The 22,163-nt window shown below is 36.5% G+C and overlaps 2 protein-coding genes across 6 annotated transcripts in view; both read right to left on the bottom strand.

Annotated features, from left to right (window-relative positions):
* mtd (mustard) overlaps positions 1 to 20,305 on the bottom strand; it is a 45,014-nt gene extending 24,709 nt beyond the window's left edge. The window contains exons 1-2 of one of the 4 annotated variants that reach the window (XM_015980236.2): positions 19,954 to 20,305; positions 15,462 to 15,608 (exon numbers count right to left, since the gene is read on the bottom strand). In XM_015980236.2, coding sequence (XP_015835722.1) covers positions 15,462 to 15,571 — 110 coding nt within the window. In that variant the 5' untranslated portion in view covers positions 15,572 to 15,608; positions 19,954 to 20,305. Of the gene's footprint in view, positions 1 to 6,472; positions 6,492 to 6,526; positions 6,661 to 15,461; positions 15,609 to 19,953 lie in introns of those variants that run through there. The other 3 variants (XM_015980239.2, XM_015980237.2, XM_015980238.2) reach the window with 3 other exon arrangements.
* Positions 20,306 to 20,504: 199 nt separating this feature from the next.
* Positions 20,505 to 22,098, bottom strand: Fip1 (Factor interacting with poly(A) polymerase 1). Of its 2 annotated transcripts, XM_962167.4 has the most exons (6): positions 21,941 to 22,098; positions 21,451 to 21,893; positions 21,342 to 21,400; positions 21,160 to 21,275; positions 20,939 to 21,113; positions 20,505 to 20,891 (listed from the first exon to the last, which is right to left on the bottom strand). In XM_962167.4, the coding sequence occupies exons 1-6, from the start codon at positions 22,082 to 22,084 to the stop codon at positions 20,602 to 20,604; spliced, it is 1,227 nt and encodes a 408-aa protein (XP_967260.1). In that variant the 5' UTR covers positions 22,085 to 22,098; the 3' UTR covers positions 20,505 to 20,601. The 2 variants fall into 2 exon arrangements, with proteins under 2 accessions (XP_967260.1, XP_008194054.1); XM_008195832.3 differs by having other exon boundaries at positions 21,160 to 21,400.
* Positions 22,099 to 22,163: the final 65 nt, after the last annotated feature.

The raw sequence follows: 22,163 nt of genomic DNA, 5'->3' as shown, positions 1-22,163 counted from the left end.
AGTTTGCGTCGATTTCTATGGGCCTTTACCAACAGGACGATTGGGGGCGTCCTATGTATTTGTGGTCATTGACGTCTTCAGCAAGTTTCTCAAACTTTACCCACTGAGAAAAGCCACCGCCAAAATCGCTGCCAAACGTCTCATAGAGGATTTCTCTGGGTACATCAAACCCAAATGTGTGTTAAGCGACCACGGGACACAATTTATTTCGAACACTTGGCAGAATAGTTTGAGAGCTGCCGACATTCAACCAACGCTCTCGTCGATTCGTCACCCAGAATCGAACCCTAGCGAGCGCGTAATGCGGGAGCTGGGGAGAATTTTCCGAGCGTATTGTAAAGAAAACCACACCAGTTGGGTCAACCATTTGAGCAACATCGAAGATTGTTTGAACTACGTGCCACACATCAGTACCGGATTTTCTCCATATGAAATCCTGTACGGCAGAACACCACCAAACCCACTAGATGCAGTCACATCGGGTTTACTGCCTGTACGTCCGCCACTCACGAGAGAAGAAATTCATGAAAAGGCTCGCGAATACTTGAGACATCATGCGAACTTACGGCAGAAAAACCAAAAGGGTGAAGTTACCGTACTGGAAATTGAAGATTGGGTCCTACTGAAGAACAAAGTGACTTCCGATACCAGAACCCACCAATTCGCCAAGTTCATGCCTTTGTACAGTGGTCCGTACAAAATAATCGCCAAGCCTCATCCAAACACATACCAAATCGCCGACCCAGTGACGAACGAAATTAAAGGTGTATACAACATGACAAATTTGAAATTCTACCACCGACGAGACGACTAAAATAAAACCGCAAGAAGTTCATGAGGGCCAATCTCGAGGCGTATCTACCAATTCGAGCGTTTCTGACATTATGGGCGCATCCACCATCTGGTGATTCCACCATTCCGACCACCAACCAGAGGACAGCAAACCTACACGCGGTGTCTTACGCTGCATCTACGAAGCAACGCAAGACAGGGGGCGAATGTGATGATCGCGGTATTTAAAATTTTATTTTATTAACCAGCGCAAAATATTCGGAGTCAGTTTAAACGTTTAGTTCTTTGACAATATTAATTCAACTTCAATTCAAAAGTTGCAACAAATTTTAATTTAACTTATTTATTCCTTTGTTAGCATTAAAATGTTTAGAAAATTATCGTTCCCACGAAACTTTCCAAGAACTGTTAAAAACGTTATAAATCGCCAAATTGGGTGGTCGAAAGGCCATGTGTTTTAACAAGTGGATATGCAAAGATATGGGGGTTGGCGACGGCCTGGCTCTGCACCACAGTCGCCCAGCTAATCCAATGATTTTCTCACAAAAGCATAATTAATTTACTTTCGTTTAAAATAGCCAAAATTTATTGATAAACCTAAAATTAAATCCAAAATTTTGTTTAGAAATTAACTAGTCACGTTTCAAAAAGAAAGGAATTTATGAGCCAATTTAAGGCACGTTGATGATCAGTAAACAACTCGAGAAAGAATCAAAATTTCATCTTATTCAAAAATTCCCGTAACGTTTCGTACCAAAAAGTTGAGTCTTTATGCAGTGTACTCCAGTCATCAAATAAAATTGAATAATTTATTTTATTCGGCGTAATTGTTAACAAATTGTTGCAAAACTTCAAGAACGAATTGGTCGATTGAAATTCATGTCTGTTAACTAGATTAGTATAGCCAAAACGACGTTGGTCAAGTGCCGCTTGAATAGGGGGTGTTGACAAATTCGTTACAGAACAGAGCTTTTTAAAAGAATATCAAATTACAAGCACACATGTGCATTCCTTATAAGAAATTGCAGCGAAATTAACGTTTTCTTTGTTAAATCAACATCAGATCACGAAACCAGTAGTTTAGAAAAACACGCGAAATTTTTCTGAACATTTTGATGTAAAATTTAACCCTAATATTTAAGGCGCAGCCGTCGAAATTCGGATGTATAAATCATTCTATTTAATTAAATTATTGTAAGCAAAAAAATTGCATGACACGATTGCTGCCCGTTACTAACATAATCCTAAGAGGAAAGTAGACAGGAAAATCCCTAAGGAAATTGGAGAAAAACGCGGAAATGTTAAAATAGTACCGGTGTAGTACTGGGGGCGACATCTAACAACGGGTAGTACGACCAAAATTACAGTTTCCTCACGGGGTTCTTCCTTATATTTTCTGTGTTATTTAAACAAACAAAATTTGTTGTTACACAAAATTCATTTCATTGTGTTCCCAAAAACAACTTCAGACCTGACAACAACCAATTTTGGAGTTTAATTTCTCTTTCAGGATATTTGGGGAAATTCCATAGCGTTCTTGTATTGTATTCAGTTCAGATCGACGATTACCAAATTTAATGTTTAATTATAATGAAATTGTTAATCGGAAAACACCCCAGCTGTTAATTAATAATAATATTTAGAAAGTTAAACAAGGTTTGATCAAATGCCAAGACATCATAAGAGTCAGATTTGCAAAATTTCGCATATGTGGAAACTACTTAACAAGGGTAGTGGGGTAAGCGAGTTAGTGTAGCTTACGCAAGATGAGCCCTTGACTTTAGGGGGGATTCGATTTTTGACGGTCTTTCGAGGTAGTCGATTGTCGTGTTGCCCTTTAAATTTTTATAAATTTAAAAACATCTTCGTTTACCTTTTAGTGCGTCTAAATTGTACTAAGTGCATTTAAGCGTAATTTTAAATTAAATTAATTTAAATTCTTGAATTAAGTGATAGCGTTAGTGATTAGTGAGTAAGTTAAAAACGAGACAAGTTTAGTGTTCGTTCGATTAGGTAGTGCTGCGAACTACAACACCTGGGAAGCAGCTAACCCCCTGCGTTAGGAGGATTAAAATTTCTAGGTAGGCCCTCAAAAGGATTAATTAATTTTTTATTCATTTAATATTATAATATTAAATCATTTAAGTCATTTCGAAATAGTGATCATTATCATTCATTTCATAAATTCTCTCGTAACCACCAAGTTATTAAGCATCGGAAATGCCGAAAAGACCAGTAATTATTTAAATTCTTGTGCTTCGTACTACGTCAGCTATATAAATTTTAAATAAATCATTTTCAACTTAAAATAACTCGCAACAAACAATTTCATATTTTTCAATTCAACCATCCCACCTTTAAATTACAATATTAAAAGTTCTTTATATTCTTTGCTTCTAACTTCTAAATCTGTTACGACAAATTTGAGTGAAACGGCATCAAACAAATATTCAACTACAACAAAAGTCTAAATCCAAAACCCACGGTGCTATTCAAACTGTTGTACACAGATAATTTAAGGTTGCATACACCAAAATATTACGAAATAGAAGGATTTGTTGCTAGTTAAGGATAGGTTTAGAGTAGAACGATTTCTCTTCCGCAACGCGTTAGGCGATAAAGCAAAAGAGTGTTTCTCTTTTGCGTCCAGATCAGAAATTACAGGCTCGTGAGTTGGCCATCTTCATGGGAAGAGTCGTAGTCCCCGGGGACGCTCTTCCCCAACTTTAACAAGGTCTAAGACGCGGTGGCAGGTCGTAGTTTCCGCCCGTTGTACTTAGAATGGACGTTGTAATTCCCGTCCCAACGGCAAGTACTTCCACGTACTTGCAGGCTACTACGGACGATCGAGCAGACATAATCATCCGTGATTATCTGTAATAAACTGATATCGCGACATGGCAAAGTTCTGCACAAGTCTTTGTCAAAGCTCGTGGACGGAAAACTTTAGAGAGAAATTACTTCTACATTTATTCAGATTGATTTGTAAAAGCTTGTATGTCCGGGTTTTATTCGTAATTCATTCTAGGTGTTGATCACCTGACTTTTACCGGAGACGGAATTTCGGCACTAGGGCGCAAAATTCAATGCGATGCACGTATCAAAGATTCCGCGAGCATGTTATAATCCGCCTTTGGTACAAGTAATTTAGAAACGCGTTGTCAATTGCCTGGATCCTATGAGTTCGAGCAATATCATCTGAAACGTAGGTTAATTTATTTGGACATTATCGAATTAAATTAATTCATGTTAAATATTAACGTCATATCATATCAATAAAACTTTTTCGTATCACTCAGCAACTTCGAAACTATTTACTTGGAATTTCAAACGAATTGTGGTTACGACTCTGAGATATGTTTTGACGACATTACTATACAAAAACAAATAACAATTGGCCAAATTTGATCAAACTTTCATAACCATTGATTATTGTAATCCATCCAACGGAATATTCATTATTCTTGTAATAAATAACTTTGGAGGAAACTTGTGGTTTAAATTTCTTCTCCCATGCGTTTTGACACTACTTTGAATCCGGACTTGCGTTACGGATAAATCCGGAACCCTTTCTGATAAGAATTAAGATCAAATTACGATATCATTATAAGAGTGACTTCGTACATCAAAACAACACAACGTAGGTAAGTGAAATGATCATGTAGCGTATCAATTAACTAGACGAGCCAAACCATTCCAAAAAAAGAAAACAAAAGTAAAATTCAAGATTAATTAAATAAATCAATTAAAATAAGTTGTAAATCATTTAAACATCGATCAACCATCATCAATCACAGTCTCACTACAGTACTCACAAATGCGATTTTTATGTTGCGAAAATATTTTCTTCGAGCGGAAATTGTACAATTTATGGGTCTACCAGCACCGAACGAGGACACTAATTGGACGAATTAAACTAAATAATTTTGTTAGAAAAGAAAAAATTAATCTTGTGGGTTGGCGTTGGCCGTCCATCAGCACAGTTATAACAGTTATTCAGATGCAACAGATTTTTAATCAACTTTTTCTTCATGGAAGCACACACATAAAAGTCTCAACTTGATTAAAAGCACTGAAAGTGGCGAAGAAAAAATGCAATAATGTTTCCTCTGAGGTTTGGAGCGCACCGTACACAAAATTCTTTTAATAAAAATCCTGACATTAAAAACGAGTCTATTACGAAATAGATTCAGTGTGCTTTAATTTAGTGGAACGGATCGAATTTTTGATTGCTGGCAGTTAATAAAAACTTGCATTTATTCCGCTCAAATAAGTTCAACGGTTTATTACAACAAAACAAGAAGTTTCTGTTTGGCTCATGTCAATAAGTCATTAAATTCTATTTTAGTTATCAGAACCACATGAAAATTCTGCAAACAATTTCTAACTCATTTCGGTAATTGGCACTAAATTTTTCGTTTTTTAACCCAAACTGTTTCACACAAAGGAACAGGAAATGACCGAAAATTTTCAATGTGAACTGTTTAAATGAGACAAGTTCGTGGCCAATAATGTACATTTCCGGCCATTTTAAAGACCAAAAGCTCCATTTTGTTGCTATTTTTCCGTTGCGTAAAGCAATGTGGGCTAGGAAGTTTAGCACTGTTGTAAAAGTTATGTAAAACGCAGTGACCTCCATTAATACCTTTAAATAAATAAATTGTTTTACGCTCTTTCTTCACTGGAAATGTCAAATCCCAAAACAATATGAATCATGACTTAATTCTAGGATTATAATAGGCGACATTCTAGAAAACACTGATAAGTTAAATGGTACACTCGGACTGGAAAATTTCAAATCAAATTTTCTTCCGGGGTTCGTTTTTGCCATTTTTATAGACGCACTTAATAAAAAATATTATCGTAACAAAAATAGGAATATTTATTTATGGCACCAATAAATGTCATACGGTGGCATTTGTAGTTTATAAAAAAACTCAAAAAGTGCTCAACGTAAGACCCAAACAGGTCCAAAAAGTTCCGGAATTATACTTTTGTAGCAATAATATTTATTTTGCAATTATGAAAATTCACCTAGCTCCATATGCGGTTAGAACTAGAAACGTCATAATGCCGCGGATGTTTTATCAAGGGACACGTGCTGAATCGGATTTAATTTATCTTGTCACATGAATATGAAACGAAATTTCAATTTACTTGACGCTACCAATAATAAAACTTCCTGTTTTGATGCTCTATGCAAATTTGAGCGAAAAATGATAACATCATTTCAAACCTAATTAAAATTTACCAACAATTCTAATTTGAACTTGGGACGCACAATGTCAATGTGAATCATATTTTTAATGTTAAATCATTGGAACACAACGAGATTAAATTTATAAGAGCATCGAACTTTAATTTTTTTTGACTACCATATAATCGCGAAAAATTCATTTTTAAAGCCGTGCCTACTTGTCGATTCTATATTTAGAACCGGCAGACGCATTGGAATGTTTATATTTATTAGCAACCTGTATACGACCCATGATGGTCAACCTCCATCGTTTGCACCACAAAGTGCAAGCATACGTAATGCACACATTACGACACCCATCATTAGGAAATCGAAAGCCTCAAGATAACTTCATCAAACAGTTCGGATTTATAAATATTTATTCGTATTGTAGTGACATGAAAGGGGCTTGATTACGTTGAAACATTTACATGTTGTACTCACATACATTAGTTAAAATTAGATTCAAAGAATTTCTCGATGGGTGGTTGGACGTACCATATAAAGTGTTCGACGATGTCAATCATTGTTAACACGAAATTAAATGACGTTCACATCCACTTTTTCAAAGACAAGTCAATCACTTTATGACACTGGTTTTTGCTTGCAGAAATTGATAAAGCGGAGTCACAACGCTTATCTTCTAATTAATCTTGGAGATTATTTTATTTTTGGAAAAGCGGTTAAACTATTGTTTACAACCAAAAACACTTGAGCCGTGGGAGGTAACAAATAAATTAAAAACAATGTGTTAGTAAAAAACGATAAAAGAAGAAAATAAATCTAAGTTGTATGCAGCTCTCAGGCGGTAAAAGTTAAGTTGTAGTTTTCACAAATAATAAATAAATAATTTTATTGATTTTTACGATCTTGCTTATACCACATAATTAAATCAGTGCAATTAAAAAGCCGTAAAAACAGGAATTAATTAAACGCGTAAATTTGAAAAGAAAGCACACAGAAAATGTCATAAAAACGCAAAATAAACATTTTCATAACATGTATCTAATTGAGAAACAAACATTACTCTGATTTTCTTCATATTAAATGAGATTATGAATTAATTACAAGCCAGGCATTAAAGCATTTGCCACTAGACAATTATGCTCGTTATAGTAATAAGCTGAATTAAAATTCCAACAAAATCGAGCAACAACAAGAAATTAAAAAAAATATTAATATTCAATAAAACCAGCTAAACAACCAACTGGTATTATACTTCATTTCTTCGAAATATTTTAATATTTAAGCGTAAATTAGCATTTTCAGTTATCTTTTTTGCGAAAAGGTTAACGTACACTTACGCTAGCAACAGTTACGAATTAAAAAACAATTATGTTTCGAGGGTCACAAACTTGTTTGCCAATTTTGTGCAAAAATACGGAAAATTTCGAGACATTGATTGCAGTCGCACCTTAGTGTCGTTTCAAGTGTTTAATGCGATAAGAAGTTTTCCTTAAAACTGTGCCCCATACTGTATTAATTAATTCCAGGCTATGGGATTACACTTTAATTAAACGCTAGATATTTTGACGTGAACCTTCTGGAACATGGCTGTGTTGTATTGATTGAAGTCATAAACATTACTCGCAGATTGACTAATTAAAACTGTAATATTCATGACGCTTGATATGGAAAGTGTGAGCATTTTCTCTCCTGCACATTCCTTGATCCTGATTCATGCCACTTTTATGATTAATATCGGGCACGTGAGCCTGAAATCCTGATTAATACGAGTTTTCAGCGATTTTCTCGGGAAATGAATATTCGCGCTAAGCGCATTTTTCCAGACGGACACGATCAGCTTCATTAATCTCGCGTCGGAAAATTGCGAAAGTTTCCGGCTGCGGCGCTGATTTTCCGGCCAGTTTGCGAAAATTTCGCCAATTAGGTCAATTATGCAATCGAAGACAGTCAGAGGTTCTGCAATTAGTCGATGTTTCCATATAAAACCGTCCAATAATTTCACATGACTGTCTTGATTGGGACAATGATTTTGTTCGTTGTGGAAGGTCACCATCATCCGGCCTCCGACGTCCTTGCCCCAGATCACTTATTTTTCTTCCTCTCTTGTGTACCTGCCCCATTCGACCTCAACTCTACGTCCGAGCAATTTATCAAAACGGGACCAGCAGGGCGAGAGCCCGCCTAATGGGTTTTTATGTATGAAATTTTAAAAAATTCCAACCTCGAGTCTGGTCTTCCAAATACTCGACCTTACACCGGGCTCAGTTCCTTAATTAAATCCGCGCGGAATTGAGGAAGGAAAGTACAATGAGAAGTTTGTTTGCTTTAGTAATCACGGATCTAAATGACATTGGCCGGATTTGTTCACTGGGACCGACACCTGTTCGAACACTATTTGGTTCAGGATTTGATTGATATTTTCCAAAGTTCAGTCTGTTAATTCTTAATCGCTCCAACTAGCAACTTATTTTGGCTCGAGATTATTCTTCCCCATTTAGAAACTAAAATGACTTTCCGGTTTCCTGCTCATTTTCGACCTAATCAAATCAACCTCCTTGACTTTTTCACTGACGTAATGTTCCTCCCAACCGCCAAATTACACAACATTGCATCGTAGCTCCTTTCGCTGTGTACATGCCATCTAGCAAGTACGAGCCTTTCATATTCGTCTAAGATCATTTAATACGCGCTTAACTAACCTAGACACTGTACACGTGACTCTCGGCACGCATCCCAGATGAATGTGGGACAAGTTCCCAAGTTTCTTAATTTATTTCCCGATGAAAAAATCGACTTCGAAGAAAATTGCTCAATTTTTCTTGGACAGGTTTGTACGCCGATTAATTAACGGACGTTGTCCCTGCGTTAGACTGTCGTTGAATGTACCATAATTGGGAATGGTTCTTTGGCAATCGTTATTACGAAACGGCGAAACTCTCGATTTGGCTGCATTGTGTCAGTGTTTCGTGGTAAAAATCCTTCTGAATTGTCAGAACAAGAATAATGGACTGACAAAAAGGTTCCAGGCTGAGCACCTTGAGAAACACTTACACCTTTATTTATACAACAATTTAATTATGAAAAGAAATCACTTTGTGTGTGATCTTAAAAACAGGCATGTAGGAGCTGAGAACACACCGAGGGTTACAACAAGTCCTTTTGGAGGATAATAGAACAGAATAAGTCAAGGTTACTCCAACAAATCAATTGTTTTCTTGTTATTGAAACGTGGCATGTGTGGCCAGTAAAAATTAGAAAAAACTATAATAACATTAAAACGAGTAGCTTTTTCAAGGCAAGTCTTATCTCTCCCACAATTGCCAAAATAAGGACACTGACTTCACACAAAAATTGCAAACTTGCGTGCACTCGCAATGCTCTCAATTGGACTATTGCGTTAAAATTGCCGCTTTCAGCCCAAACCAAAATCATTTTAATTATCATTCGTAAGACCAAGTGTTATTACGTTTGATTTTTAAAGCTAACAGCACGTGTTTATTCAAATTAACGTATAAATTAGAATTCCTTGGGAAACAAACCGAATCGTTTTTCGCATTCTTACGTATCTAAGCCAAGTCTTTATCTCGCAAAAGAGATCAGACAAAATAGCATTTTTCTGTTGGAATAACAACAAACAGTGTTATTTTAATAGAAATATGACCTTCGTTTACATGGTCTTGTGTTGCATAAAATGAATATTTTAATGCACTATGCAAAACAGTACTCGCCCTAAAGCAAGCAAGTCTTGGTTTGTCACAAAATTAATTTCTTCCTGATTTCGTCTCGAAACAAAGAATCAAAATTCCACGGTCACTTGAACAATAAATTGATCGAAACTCCTTCCTGGACGTTTTTCCTTCAATCGATACAATTTTTACGTCGAAAAAAATTTCCATCTCCTTTGTGAGGATTCATTAGGAAGCGCTCCACGTTGATCAGCGCCGTATCAATGAATTCATTCCCTTCGCTTCCGTTAACGTTTATGGAAATCGCAGATTTGCAATTCAGCGCGATGTTGTGACCGGACTTGATGAAGAAAAACAATACATGAATTCGTGAGATAAGGTGGAAAAATGGTGGATGCGCCACGTCTAATTGTTTTTTAAATTTTCAGGTAAACAACGAGTCGAAATAAAAAAAGGATGTTGAGACGTTGCGCGTTTGTAAGTTTGTTTCAAATTTGCATAATTAATGCGTTTTCTTTGCTAGGAGTGTTCTCGTGCATACATCCTCTACATAACGTCGGATTAAATGGGATTTGTTTGTAGAGGCAGCGCCATTAAGGTCTCACGTTATGAAATACAATTTAACGAAACTAAGGCAACACATTTACCGCAAGTTGCTGATAACATCCTTAGAACAATATGGACGCTTTACCATAATAACCTTGTTAAGTTGATTCGGTTTAATAAATTCTCGGTGAACCTAAATTGCTTGGAGCCGAGTTAATCGTGTCATTCAATTTAAGGAGAGATTAAGGAGATCTTTTTATAATCTTTTGTTAATACGAGGCTGGATTCGGAAGTCGTCGTAAATGAGATTACCTTCGACGTTGCGTTGCTCAATCGACCGACATTTATGGGACTTTTATTTACTCGCAAAGCACGTTTATTTATAGGCACTTGGTCAGGTTTTATGTACAGTTAGAGTTTACAATTATTGTTATTATGATTTTCTTTATTGAAGTTCAACAAACCAGATCTACTTCGTTATTAATTAACGAGATGACTAACGAGGTTTAAATTTTGTTTTGTACAGATGAGATATTCCATCCTTCGGATGAAAATAAATTTTGTATCGATCATCTGTCACTTATCATTGTTTACCTTTTGCGCTGGAAAATCTGGTTTTATAAAATTAATTCGCGACAACAGACAGCAGGTCGAAGAGAAATTATACCGTATGATAGAAACCATCAGGTGCTCTAGTGCTGTAAATCATTCAACACATGCGAAAAAATAAAAATCAAATATTTATTCGAACCATGAGTAAGTGTAATTTGTACAACGATTAAATATTGTGCAAGATTAAAAAACGTCACTCGTTTCTAGATAATAAGAAATTCAACTAAACAATCCGTTCAAACTCATAACTTCTTATTAAAGAAAGTGTCATTGTTCAATTTAATGTCTGCACTTACCTACAGTCTTATAGTCTCAAGGGATTCCAATTTATGGTGAATAATAAAACAGTATTAACGTATGAAGAACATAAAGTATCTTGAGACATAATTAATTAGGTTTGGACTGTAACGTGTAATAATTATCCAAACTTTAACACATAATTTTAAATGAATAAAATTATGAAATTCTTTCATATTTTCCACATAACTGTAATTTTGTCATTCGTCTCGAAACGAATTAATTACGTAGAACCCACCTCATTACCAAAAAAATTCATCGGTTATTGTCTCACTTCCCACGTTCTTTTTCTTCTTAATACATAAATGGGAATCACAATTTTCATTGTTCATGAACAATGTGCAATGAAATAAATCGCCATTTAGTTCTGGTAAACAATAAAACAGTCATAAAATTTGAGCATAATAAGTTTCGTGTTTTATATTTGAATAATAAATAGTTTACAGGAAATCTGGAAATCATCAATGCGGAAAAAATAATCTCATTGTAAGAAAAATCAACTTCCAACATTGGTTGGAGACCCGCTTAAAATCCGGTCCGTATCTGGAGCACTTATGGCAACATTTCCGCTAAATTTCAGCCCATCCATGCAAATCTATCGAATCGATTGTTCACCTCTTAAAGCGCATTTTCCAAACACCGCCGCTAAATCGGAATTATTCATCGCACCTTTTGCTCGAGAAGTTTTCTTCTTCGAGTACCTTTTATTCGTGAATTAATTCAAGTCGAAGAAGTTCGCCTAGGCCCTTATTAAAACGGTTTCATCCGTCCAATTTCGCATTGTGTTTAAACTCGGCCGACATAAGCTTTCGACGTTAAATTAAGCGTTACACGACGACCATAAACACCCCCGGAAAATCGATAATGAGTTTCCAGGAGAAGTCCTATTTGTTGAAAACTGTTCGTCATTAGCGGCTGCGTCTTGCCATTGAAAATAAACGCCTGAATTATTTTCTCTTGGCCTTTTTCCCGAAAGCGAAAATAGAAATCAGAACGGATGCACTTGACGCTAGAATTTGCAAGCGTGGCACGTGTGCTTTTTCGAAAAATCCTTCTTTGATTTGATTATCATCGGGGCAAACCCACGAGTTCATTAGCAAACATTATGCAATAATTATAACGTGAAAACGGGTAATTACAGCTAAATACTGTGCTGATTCACCTACTCATCTCGTGAGTGGGTACTTCTTAAAATCAAGCCTTGCTCTTTTTAAGTGAAATATTGCGACAGTTTTAGGAACAGCCGTGTTATAAATTCGCACGGTTTAAGGCCACTGGCTCAATGGCAAGGTGGAGCCACACCACTTGACCCTTTTTAAATTAAAACATATTTTGTTTTTAATTAAAACCGACTATTATTGTCACAAATAACATGTAACTGCATAATTTATCATAATAAAAGCGATTTTAAATTTCATAAATTAATTAGAAATTATATGTGGGACTGTGATTATCGAAAAATCGTTCAATGTTAATTTATCTTTCCACAAGATAAGACAATCATGTCCCTGGCTAACTAATCATCAGCATAACAAATCAACTACTTTAGTGGAGTAATTATAAATTCATAAATGGTAACAGGTTATTAACACAATTATGTAACAGCGAATAAAATCTGCGCTTGCATGCGTGAAATAATCAAAGGTGACGTCTTCTCATGATTATGAATTTTTGTTTGACAAAAACCAGATTCCACGTAAAATCCCGACGGCGGGTAAAGTACCCAAAAATAAATCATGGCGCAATATGGTAGGGGAAAAAAACTCAAAATTGTACAAAAAAAATATTTTATTGTCTTTAGTTACAACTAATTTTGGTTAAATACATTACGTCAGAGATGACACAATCGAAGAAAATTTAACACTAGATAGAGGTGGATTGAATCACAAATTTGGTTAATGCAAATTAGTGAATTCAATTTACATCAGAATGACACTACACTTGGCGTTGTGACAACTGTTGAGTTGAAAAATCTCTTTCTCCTCTTCAAAAACCATTTTTTTGGCAACGGTTTGTACACTATCTTGGACCAGATTTAACTGGTATTAAGAGTATCACAGGAATTTTCTAGTTGACTCAGGTGATATAATTATCGAAAAACATTATTTTGATTTTTAAAAATAACTCATATCAATTCGCAGTATTTTAACTAAAGTGTCATCATTGTAGATATAGTAATTATTTTCAAGTCAATTACCTATTGTATCAGCCCATTATCTTTGATCTTTGTTTGAAATTTTTGAAGCTCTAAGATAACTCGTCAGGTATCGGCATTGTGAACCAAAATTTACAGCCAATAAATTTTTCAAAAAAAAAAAAAAATACAAAAATCTAGAGCAAAAAAAACGAAAGATTTTAAAAAATGTAGATCTTTTAATGTTATTTTTTGACTTTTGAATCATCGAAGCAAATTTTAACCCTTCTGCTCTATTTAACTCAAAATCCCGGTCATTATTTCAAGCATTATCCACTAGGACACTGACAATCCACTCCACTATCAGTTTCACACTCTCCTAATTTATGGTTGCGCCACCGATCCAAAATGTCAGATAACTAAATATTATAGCTTTGTAGCAAGTGTACTATTAAATCAGCCTTTTTTTAATGACAATCATAAAATAAAAAAGGAATTCAAGCACACCTTTTCCTCTAACTTTTGTAATATCCTGCAATCCATAGCGAGTGTGTGTGTCGACACCGAGCAAAAATATGATAGACAGCTTGACTTTTAATCCAACTTTCATTTAAATCCACTACTGGTTTTAACACAGCAATTCGGCCCATTGCACTGAACTAAATAAGTCACGGACTTTACCAACGACCCTGCACTTTTAATTATCAATTTATCATTGTTGAGAGCGTTTTTTGCTTGTTTTAAATCCTTCCATGTAGCGCGTATGCGGTGATTTTTTCCCCCGGACAACATGTAAAACATCACCTTGAAAACTCATTTTCTCGATATTGATTTTGTTCTAACAGACAACACGATTTAAACCTGACCCCTTTTCGTCGTCCTTTATACGATATCAAGAATTTCGCGGCTATTTTTACGCAAAAATATCCATCTGCGTTTTAATTTCAAATTCGTGTCAATTATTTTAAGAACTTTCGCGACCGACAACAACAATTCCGACTTGTCATTCTTTTGCAGAAAATCAACGTTACGTTGTAACGGTACACAGAGAAAGTACAAAGCATGACGATGCTGAAAAAAACTAACCAGGAAACTACGAGAAAATTGCCAAAGTTTGGACGAAAACCGTTAAGCCACCGGATAATTATTAACATCACGCCTGCCTCAACATTTTTTTTTCGGACGTGAAACAATTATTTTCACTACGGCGTCAAGTTTTTACCGCATTACTTCTCCCGTTAAGTACAAAAGAGAGAATAATTGCCGGCCATATCCGCGGAATAAACTCGCTCAAGATTAGAGTGAAAATGGCCTTTTTTGCCTAATCACAATCATTATTCTCGTAAATTTCCTGTTTAGGCGGCAGCTGGCGAAACCGCCACGAATGTCTTGCATTTTTTGCTGAAAAACGTCCCACTTTTTGGCGATTTACGCAAAAATTGAAGGCTATAAAGCATCGTTACCAAAATTCCGAAAAAACTCATTTCCCCATTATTTAAAGTGCGTATCTTCGCACATATCATAAATTAATGCAACAAACAACCAGTAGCTCGTTGCTATGTAGATTTTATCATTTCTTCCAGTTCGTAATTTTCCTCGAGGTTGCGATTAGCGCCACCCAAAACTAATCAAAATGCGTCTGTTTCTTCGACTTTCGTGTCGAACGGCCAATAAATATCTCTTCTAATTACTTACGTTGTCGATCAACGCCTCTGATAAAGCAATAAACTCTCTTAGTGAGTTTCCTGTTTTCCCGAATTTCCTCCGGGATCGTAATTATTTTTAGTCGTTTGTTTAATAGTTTCGCGTTGACCCAGATAATGTGCGGCCTACGTTTAATACACAATTTAAGGCAATTGAAGTTTATCGTTTTGCATATTAACGAGTTGATGAAATAATTACGCTATTATTTAACTCGTTGCTTGTTGAGACATTTTTTGATTTACGCCAAGACTTGTTTGCGTGCGACTCTTGTGATTTACAGCCAAATTTTAATGTTTAATCCAAACATTGCATCGCGTCCCAAATAAATGTTTCGAAATTATTGTGTTGGAAACGAATCATCAATAAGGTGCATATTAATGACGAATTCAAAGTAAAAAAAATACACGAAAGATCGCGTGAGTGTTAAATTCGCGGGTAAACAAATGTTGTTTACAAAATTAACGTTTTATCTAAATGTTTAACTCACTGCCAATGGATGCCATCTCGTAATAAAACGTGTAAACCTCGAAATGATATTCGTGCACCGAAAGAATTTGATCTATGTTGACGACCTTCTCCACCAGAGTGGGCTGACATCGTCGGCTTCTCTCACTACACAAAGCAAAAATAAAATCTGAAAAGAAACAAAAAAAGAAAAATAAACAAAACAGAAAACAAAATAACAAACATAAAAGAAAATAACCGCGGACGCAGTCACACTGATAAAAATTAGCGATCCTTTAAATACAAGTACGCACCTAATCTTATGTAAATACTAGTCTATTAAAGATATTCCGAATGTCAAGTTCATAAAAAGTAACGCAATCATGCACATACCTGAGTATTTAATTATAATTGCCACTTTTTATAGTGACCATTAAATAACGATTATTTTTTCGAATTGATTAATTAAAAAACGAATTAAACGCAAAATTTACTATTATTTGATTGATTTGAAATTAAAACACACCTAGAAAGGCATTTTTCTAACGTGCTTCCTGATCTTGAGCGATAAAATATCAATTTTTATTAAAATTCACATTTATTTTTCTCTTGGCATTGATTTTCACCACAAACTCTCTCTCAAATCAGCGACGTATCATTTCACAAAAACAAAAACACTTGTTCAGAGTGTAGAGATAACTACACAACATACAAAATGCTTGTTTTGTAAATATTTCTTTCTATTTACTTTATAGTTCATCATTTTAGTTTTATTGTGATCGATGTGTTTCTTGTGAACTTCCAAACTTTGGAAACACCTCGATCAAAAAACCAACTCTGAAATTTTAAAACTTCATTCTCGGCGATTTTAAGAGCTCTTTTTTCCGGAAAAAGCTCGCAATCAATGAGCTTGGAAAATGATGTTTTGCGGGCTTTTAATAAATTGCGAAACTTTTTCCGTTTTGTAACGACTTGATCCCTGGAACAATACACGGCCGTAAATCCGCAAAGTCTAGGCTAAAAAGATTAAAAAAATCGTAGCCTAGTTTTTGACGTTTTATCGAGGAAACTATGCACAAGGTCGCTTTTTATCGATTTTCGTTTAAAAATTGACAAGATGTATGTCATGCAAGGGATGACAACGGCGTGGAGAGTTCCAGTCATGTCGAGCTTTGTGCTTCCTGTTCGTATCGATTTCGCTTTCGACGAAGGAACGGTCTATTCTGTGATAAACATAACCGGAAAAGAACAAACTCGAAACTTATCAAAGTTTGAAATTGTAAAGCCGTCAACCGTTTTCAATCAAATTCCTCTCGTTAGCAATCAATGTAAAGTGGAGCTTTTTCACCAAACACATCTGTGACAAGAATGTCAAAAGTCGCCTCTTTTGGGAAAATCGATGCGAGTTAATTTAGTCGTTGAATGAAGACATTTGTTGCGGAGTGGCGTAATGAAGCCAAATGTACCCCCAAGGGCTCGTAACAAAACAGCCGCAATTTTAAATCGATTAGTGATGCCCGAAAAGAAAATCTTGGAATGTTCGGGTGCTGCTGAGACCGCTATCGAATGGGAAATTAATAGTTCATGTAATCGGCTATCGCAGAATTTCGAGGCCCAAGGCGTAGATTTGTGTATTAGACACCAGAGTGCGGTTCGTCGTAAATAAATAATGATAATAGAACGAGGGGGAACAGCTTAAGATCAGTTTAGCTGATACGGGATTTATTCTCGGATGATGATCAATTCTTCAACAAAACTACACAATTAAATGTTAATTTATGCGATAGAAATGAATCCGATTAATCTTCTCGTTGAAAACGAAAACGATTACGTATTTAACCAATTACAATGGAAAAAAATTTAAAACCAGATACGCTAATTTGCAAGCCGACTTATCACCGTTTCCAGATCGGTATTAATTGGAATCAGAACATTAAGCACATAAAATATCACACTAGAAAACAAATCACCGAATTAAACTTTCCCCTTTCGCATGTCTTTCAAGATTAGAGCCCAAGACGCGTTAAAACGTGAAAATAATCCCATATCATTGTCCCGTTTCGTGTAAACCGAATTATCTTCAACACGAAACGTCAATTTGGTACCCAAACTCAGCATGGTACATTTTTATTATTCCGTAAACTAAATATTAGTAGTAATTATTTTGTCACGAGCCATATGCGGGTTATTTAATGGTTAATTAAAACGCATAATGAGACCAGATCCGCTTAATAACACACTGATTAGGATGCAAAAATCAGAAGCAATGATAATGAAACATCAATTTGTTAAATTACACAACGTTATCACATAATCCGCGAAATGTGTTTGTTGCGAGTACTGGACTCGTAAAGGCACCTTACATTATCAACACTGATAGTTTTTTTTACAAGCGCGCTGATAACTTAAGCCGGTCGATTTATGGGCTAGTATTTACCACCTGATCGATAACCCACTTATTTGAAGACAAGAAGTACAGACAAACCCAATTAAATATAATTACATATTTGTTTATGTAAATATTTAAGCGAGATAACACAAAACGACTCCCAACTTGTATCAACTGTTTAAAGAATAATTATTCCACTGGAATCAATGGTAACGTTGACAATTTTCCAAATGTTTGACTAAGCACTTTGTTGTTTGCTACAAATTTGTCGTGTCTGTGTTGTTGTTTAAACAATAAATTCGCAGAGTAAATAAATAAATTGTATTTGTCGCGAGTCCACAACCTCTGTCTTTATGACGAACTTAAACGTAGTTCATACAAGACCAAAAAATTCTAGTAGAGAGATGCAAAAATAATGAGCCATAAAAGCGTATTTTATGAAAAATAAACGCTTTATTGTTCGTTTGATTATTATTTGAGTGGTAGTTTCCGAATTAATTTTAGATTGTTGAGCACACAAACCAATTTCTTGTGCTAAAAATTTATTATTGTTATTTTCGTTACTTGCCCAAGTGATTGATTTGACCATTCCACAACAAATACAAACACTAACAAATAACCATTAAAACCTACATTTCTGATTGTTCTCCACGATCAAACAACACAAAAATGTTAAGTTACTAAACGTGTATTTCTGTTCGATATCACAATGGTGGGTAGAAAACAATAAACAATCGCTGATACTTCTTGGTCTGTAATTGGAATTATCTTTTATAATAAGTCGTGTTAGCAATCACGTGGATTTAATGTCCATGTAACGCATACACACAAACAATGCAAGAACAGCAGAAAAAAGCAGCGCAGATAAAAAATACGCTGTTTTTAATGTAAAAATGCACAACAATAGTAAACCAAAAGACGTTTTCAACTCTGAACGAATTGAGTTATCATTCTAGACCGGAAAAACCTCTTTACCTCATTGATAAGAGGCAGCAGCTCAGTTTTCCGTAGTCAACTGCTGATAGGTAAAAAACGAATTTACATGTGACGTAGTCCAGTCTCAATTGCCAGATATGAAAATTAAACCTTATCACATTTTTTTGCATCAACACTGATAAAGTTCTTAAAATAAAGCAGGTTTATATAATTTTTTGACCTTTAATTAAGAAAATAATTGTGTAATTTTAGTGTAACGTTTTTAATTAATTGCCCAGTGGGGAAAATACGATTTGGCCAATGGCCAAAGTTGGAAATGGATGACAAAATAAATACCGATTTAAGCCAATTTTTGGATAAATAAACATCAAATGTTATTGTTATTGCAATAGATTTTCACAGAAATATAGAAGGTCTGCTGATATTTATTATCCCCTGTGTGACTATATCCGGGACATGATCATTATAAATCGACTCTTTCGCACCCTTTGTAATCCACAAGTGAATATAAAAAATGCCACTCTCACAAAACAATTAGTTGCATAACACGCGAATCTTTCGCAGGATAATCTAAACAATTTATCTCCGGTTTTAGTCACAAAGGGGCAAAACTTAAAAGCTTTCAAGAATTGGAGCTCTACATCGCCAAGTCATGTCGAGTTCCTCCTCTGAATATCAATTAGCCGTCATTTGAGCAACGAATCGATTACCGAGTGGAGTTTTTCACCGTCCGTCCGTTTGCAAAAAATGTGCACATGTTGTAGATGATGAACGATTTTCGGTAAGCACCCTCATAAAAGCCGCAGGGTGTAATTATTTTCCGAAACCTTTAACATACCGAAAAACCGATTAATCTTCGCCGAAAGGAAGCAACCAAAAAACATTTATCAAAGCAAGAGAGAGTTTAGCGCTTCATCAAAAGCAAATGCTTGCAACAAGGGGTGTCCGCCCCCATCTGACCTTGACCCTAAACAGCTGAATATCAGGAAACAGTGCCTGGCAACACTACAACTACGAGAAAAACACACAAATAACTTACACAAAAACCTGCAAAAAGGTGAACTTGAGGCTTGAGCCGCCACTCGAGAGATACCTTACGACTTATTGTTTGACACAAAGAACTAGTGCGACATTGACAAACATGCTATCAAGTTGCTTTTGTAATTTGATTGTTTAAGCAAAAAACGTGTCAGGGGGGAAGCCGACTTACATTTTCGGGGGGGTTCTCGGCCACGGCTAGCGCTGAAAGGGGCTGCTTGACACACTTTTATTTCGGAACACACATCGAGACACTCACTTGGCTGTCTTTGGGGCTATTATCACGGTTTTAATTGATGGAAATGAAAATCTCACTGCGGCTGTTTCATTTCAGGTTAACGCGATTTTTCAATTACATCGCTGCGGAAACCGGTGCTTTCGCTCGGATTTTCACATATTGTTCAACAATTTGGTTATTTCATACGCACTGTACCAAAATAATCGATATTTAGGAGAGTATTCTTGCGAACGTACACAAACTCGGTTTAATTTTGACAGAAACCTCTCCTATTTTTGTATAGGCTAAAGTCTGCGCGTGCGTATAACCGGCATTGATTAATTTTTAAAGTCGGATTAACAATAATCATTGCATTATTAACTGTATCACCGGCTACAACGCATTAACTCGCGTTAATTAATAAATTGAACGGTGCCGGTACTTATTTATTTAGCTTAGAACAGTTGTAATTTTGCGTTGTCGGGTTGGTAGCAAAAAAACGACAGTTGACAAGAGATTGATTTATTTCAAAAAAATAAATACAAAAAAATGCTTGTAGGGTTAGATGAACCAAACTATACTTTATGCCTAATCATTAATCAACTAATCGCTTTCATCATGACGCCTTGACTTCTTTTTCCTGTGCCTATGACTGGGGCTCCTGGACCTTGACTTGTGCCTTCTCGACCTACTTCTTGACCTTTCCCTCCTGTGGGACCTCTCCCGTTCCCGATCCCTGGGCCTTTCAGACCTCGCCCTGCTGTCTTCCCTCGTCCTGTCCCGCTCTTTCGAGTCCATCCTAGTTGGGCTATCCTTCCTAGGTGATGGGACAGGCATTGGTAAGTTCATGGGTGGGCCCATGTGCATTGGAGGCGGCCCCAGCGGATTAGGACCTAAAGTCAGAGTTTTAGCATCAATGCCAATTTATAAGTAGCCGCACCTTCAGCCCCCCATTGCGAATCCTGCGTTGGTTCGTAGCCCCCATAAAAGGGCTCCGGTTCGGGGTTGAAACCGTACTCGGGCTGGAAATCCTCAAAAGTGTTGGGGGGCGGTACGGACATGTCTGGAAAACCGGTCGGTTTCCGGCTATACTCCCTCCTATCAGCGGTCATGACCTGAAAAAATGTTACAAAAAATTGGAGAGGGTGATGGGGGCTGCACCTGAATGACGTTCATTTTGGGGGGCTCCACCTTGCCGATGGGCGTGGGGGTGGATCTTTGCGCTGTGCCCCCTATTACGTCAATAGACCCCGTCATACGTCTCCCTGGAGGTGGCCCTGCTTTGCGCATTCCAAGGAAATTTCCTGAATATTTACTGTTATCGTTCATAATTGGAACTGTACCTCGTGCAATTGAAGTCATTTGTGCCGCCAACCCCACTCCCGACTCAGTCATTCTCATTCTATTAAAGTCATTAGTGTGATTTTTTCAATTGCATAATTAACAAATTACCGTTTTTGTCTTTCACAATACGCCCTCCATGTGTCTTCATTAAACCCGTAATTAAAATAATCAGTTATATCAGCACCAGGTTTCCGCCACGGTTTATCTTCCAAAGAATCTAAATTGTATTCAGTCGCAGGGACCCCATTTATCATTCCAGCTTGATCGAACTCCTCCACGCTAAATTTGCCGGGTTGTGGGGGCTGCTTGGACTTATCAACGGGGGCTGTGGTGGTCAGCAAACCGCTCCGTTTGATGTTAAGCGAAGTGTAAGACGGGGTTGTTTTAATATCCCCAATAACAACATTCACGTCATCGTCACTGTCGTCGTCCAAGTCCTCTTCTTCACCATTTTGCTGCACCTCTCCATCCTCTTGGTCTTCTTTCTCGTTGGCAGACTCTTTCTCGGGTTCATCGTCGTCAACTCCTGGTGGCTTGTCATCGTCAATAGGCTAAAAGTGCGGTTAGGAAACGTTTTCGGCGATTTCTCGTTAGGTACCTTCGGGGGAGGCACTGGTTCTGGCTCTTCGGGTTTCTCAGGCGGCTCTTCAACCGGGGGCGGGTCCGCTGGGGGCTCTTCGTGCGTATTTTCGGGCTGATCGCCGTATAACCATTGATCGTCGTTTTCAGCATCGTCCGCCATTTTGACATTTCAATTTCAAATTGCGGAAACGAAAATTTATAAAATTATTAAAGCCGTGATTTTGGTCATTTTTAATTAA

This window comes from Tribolium castaneum, chromosome 5 (assembly GCF_031307605.1).
Source record: "Tribolium castaneum strain GA2 chromosome 5, icTriCast1.1, whole genome shotgun sequence".
Lineage (NCBI taxonomy): Eukaryota > Metazoa > Arthropoda > Insecta > Coleoptera > Tenebrionidae > Tribolium > Tribolium castaneum.
The sequence above is the reverse complement of the archived record's forward strand: the minus strand, read 5'-3'. Positions and strand labels throughout refer to the sequence as shown.

What these genes read in the sequence shown, in the direction of transcription:
- Fip1 (XM_008195832.3), bottom strand. Translation starts at nt 22,084, where the DNA reads ATGGCGGACGATGCTGAAAACGACGATCAATGGTTATACGGCGATCAG. An exon ending in TATTGTGAAAGACAAAAACG is followed by an intron (nt 21,401 to 21,450) that starts GTAATTTGTTAA and finishes TGACTTTAATAG; the next exon opens with AATGAGAATGACTGAGTCGG. An exon ending in CCAAAATGAACGTCATTCAG is followed by an intron (nt 21,114 to 21,159) that starts GTGCAGCCCCCA and finishes ACATTTTTTCAG; the next exon opens with GTCATGACCGCTGATAGGAG.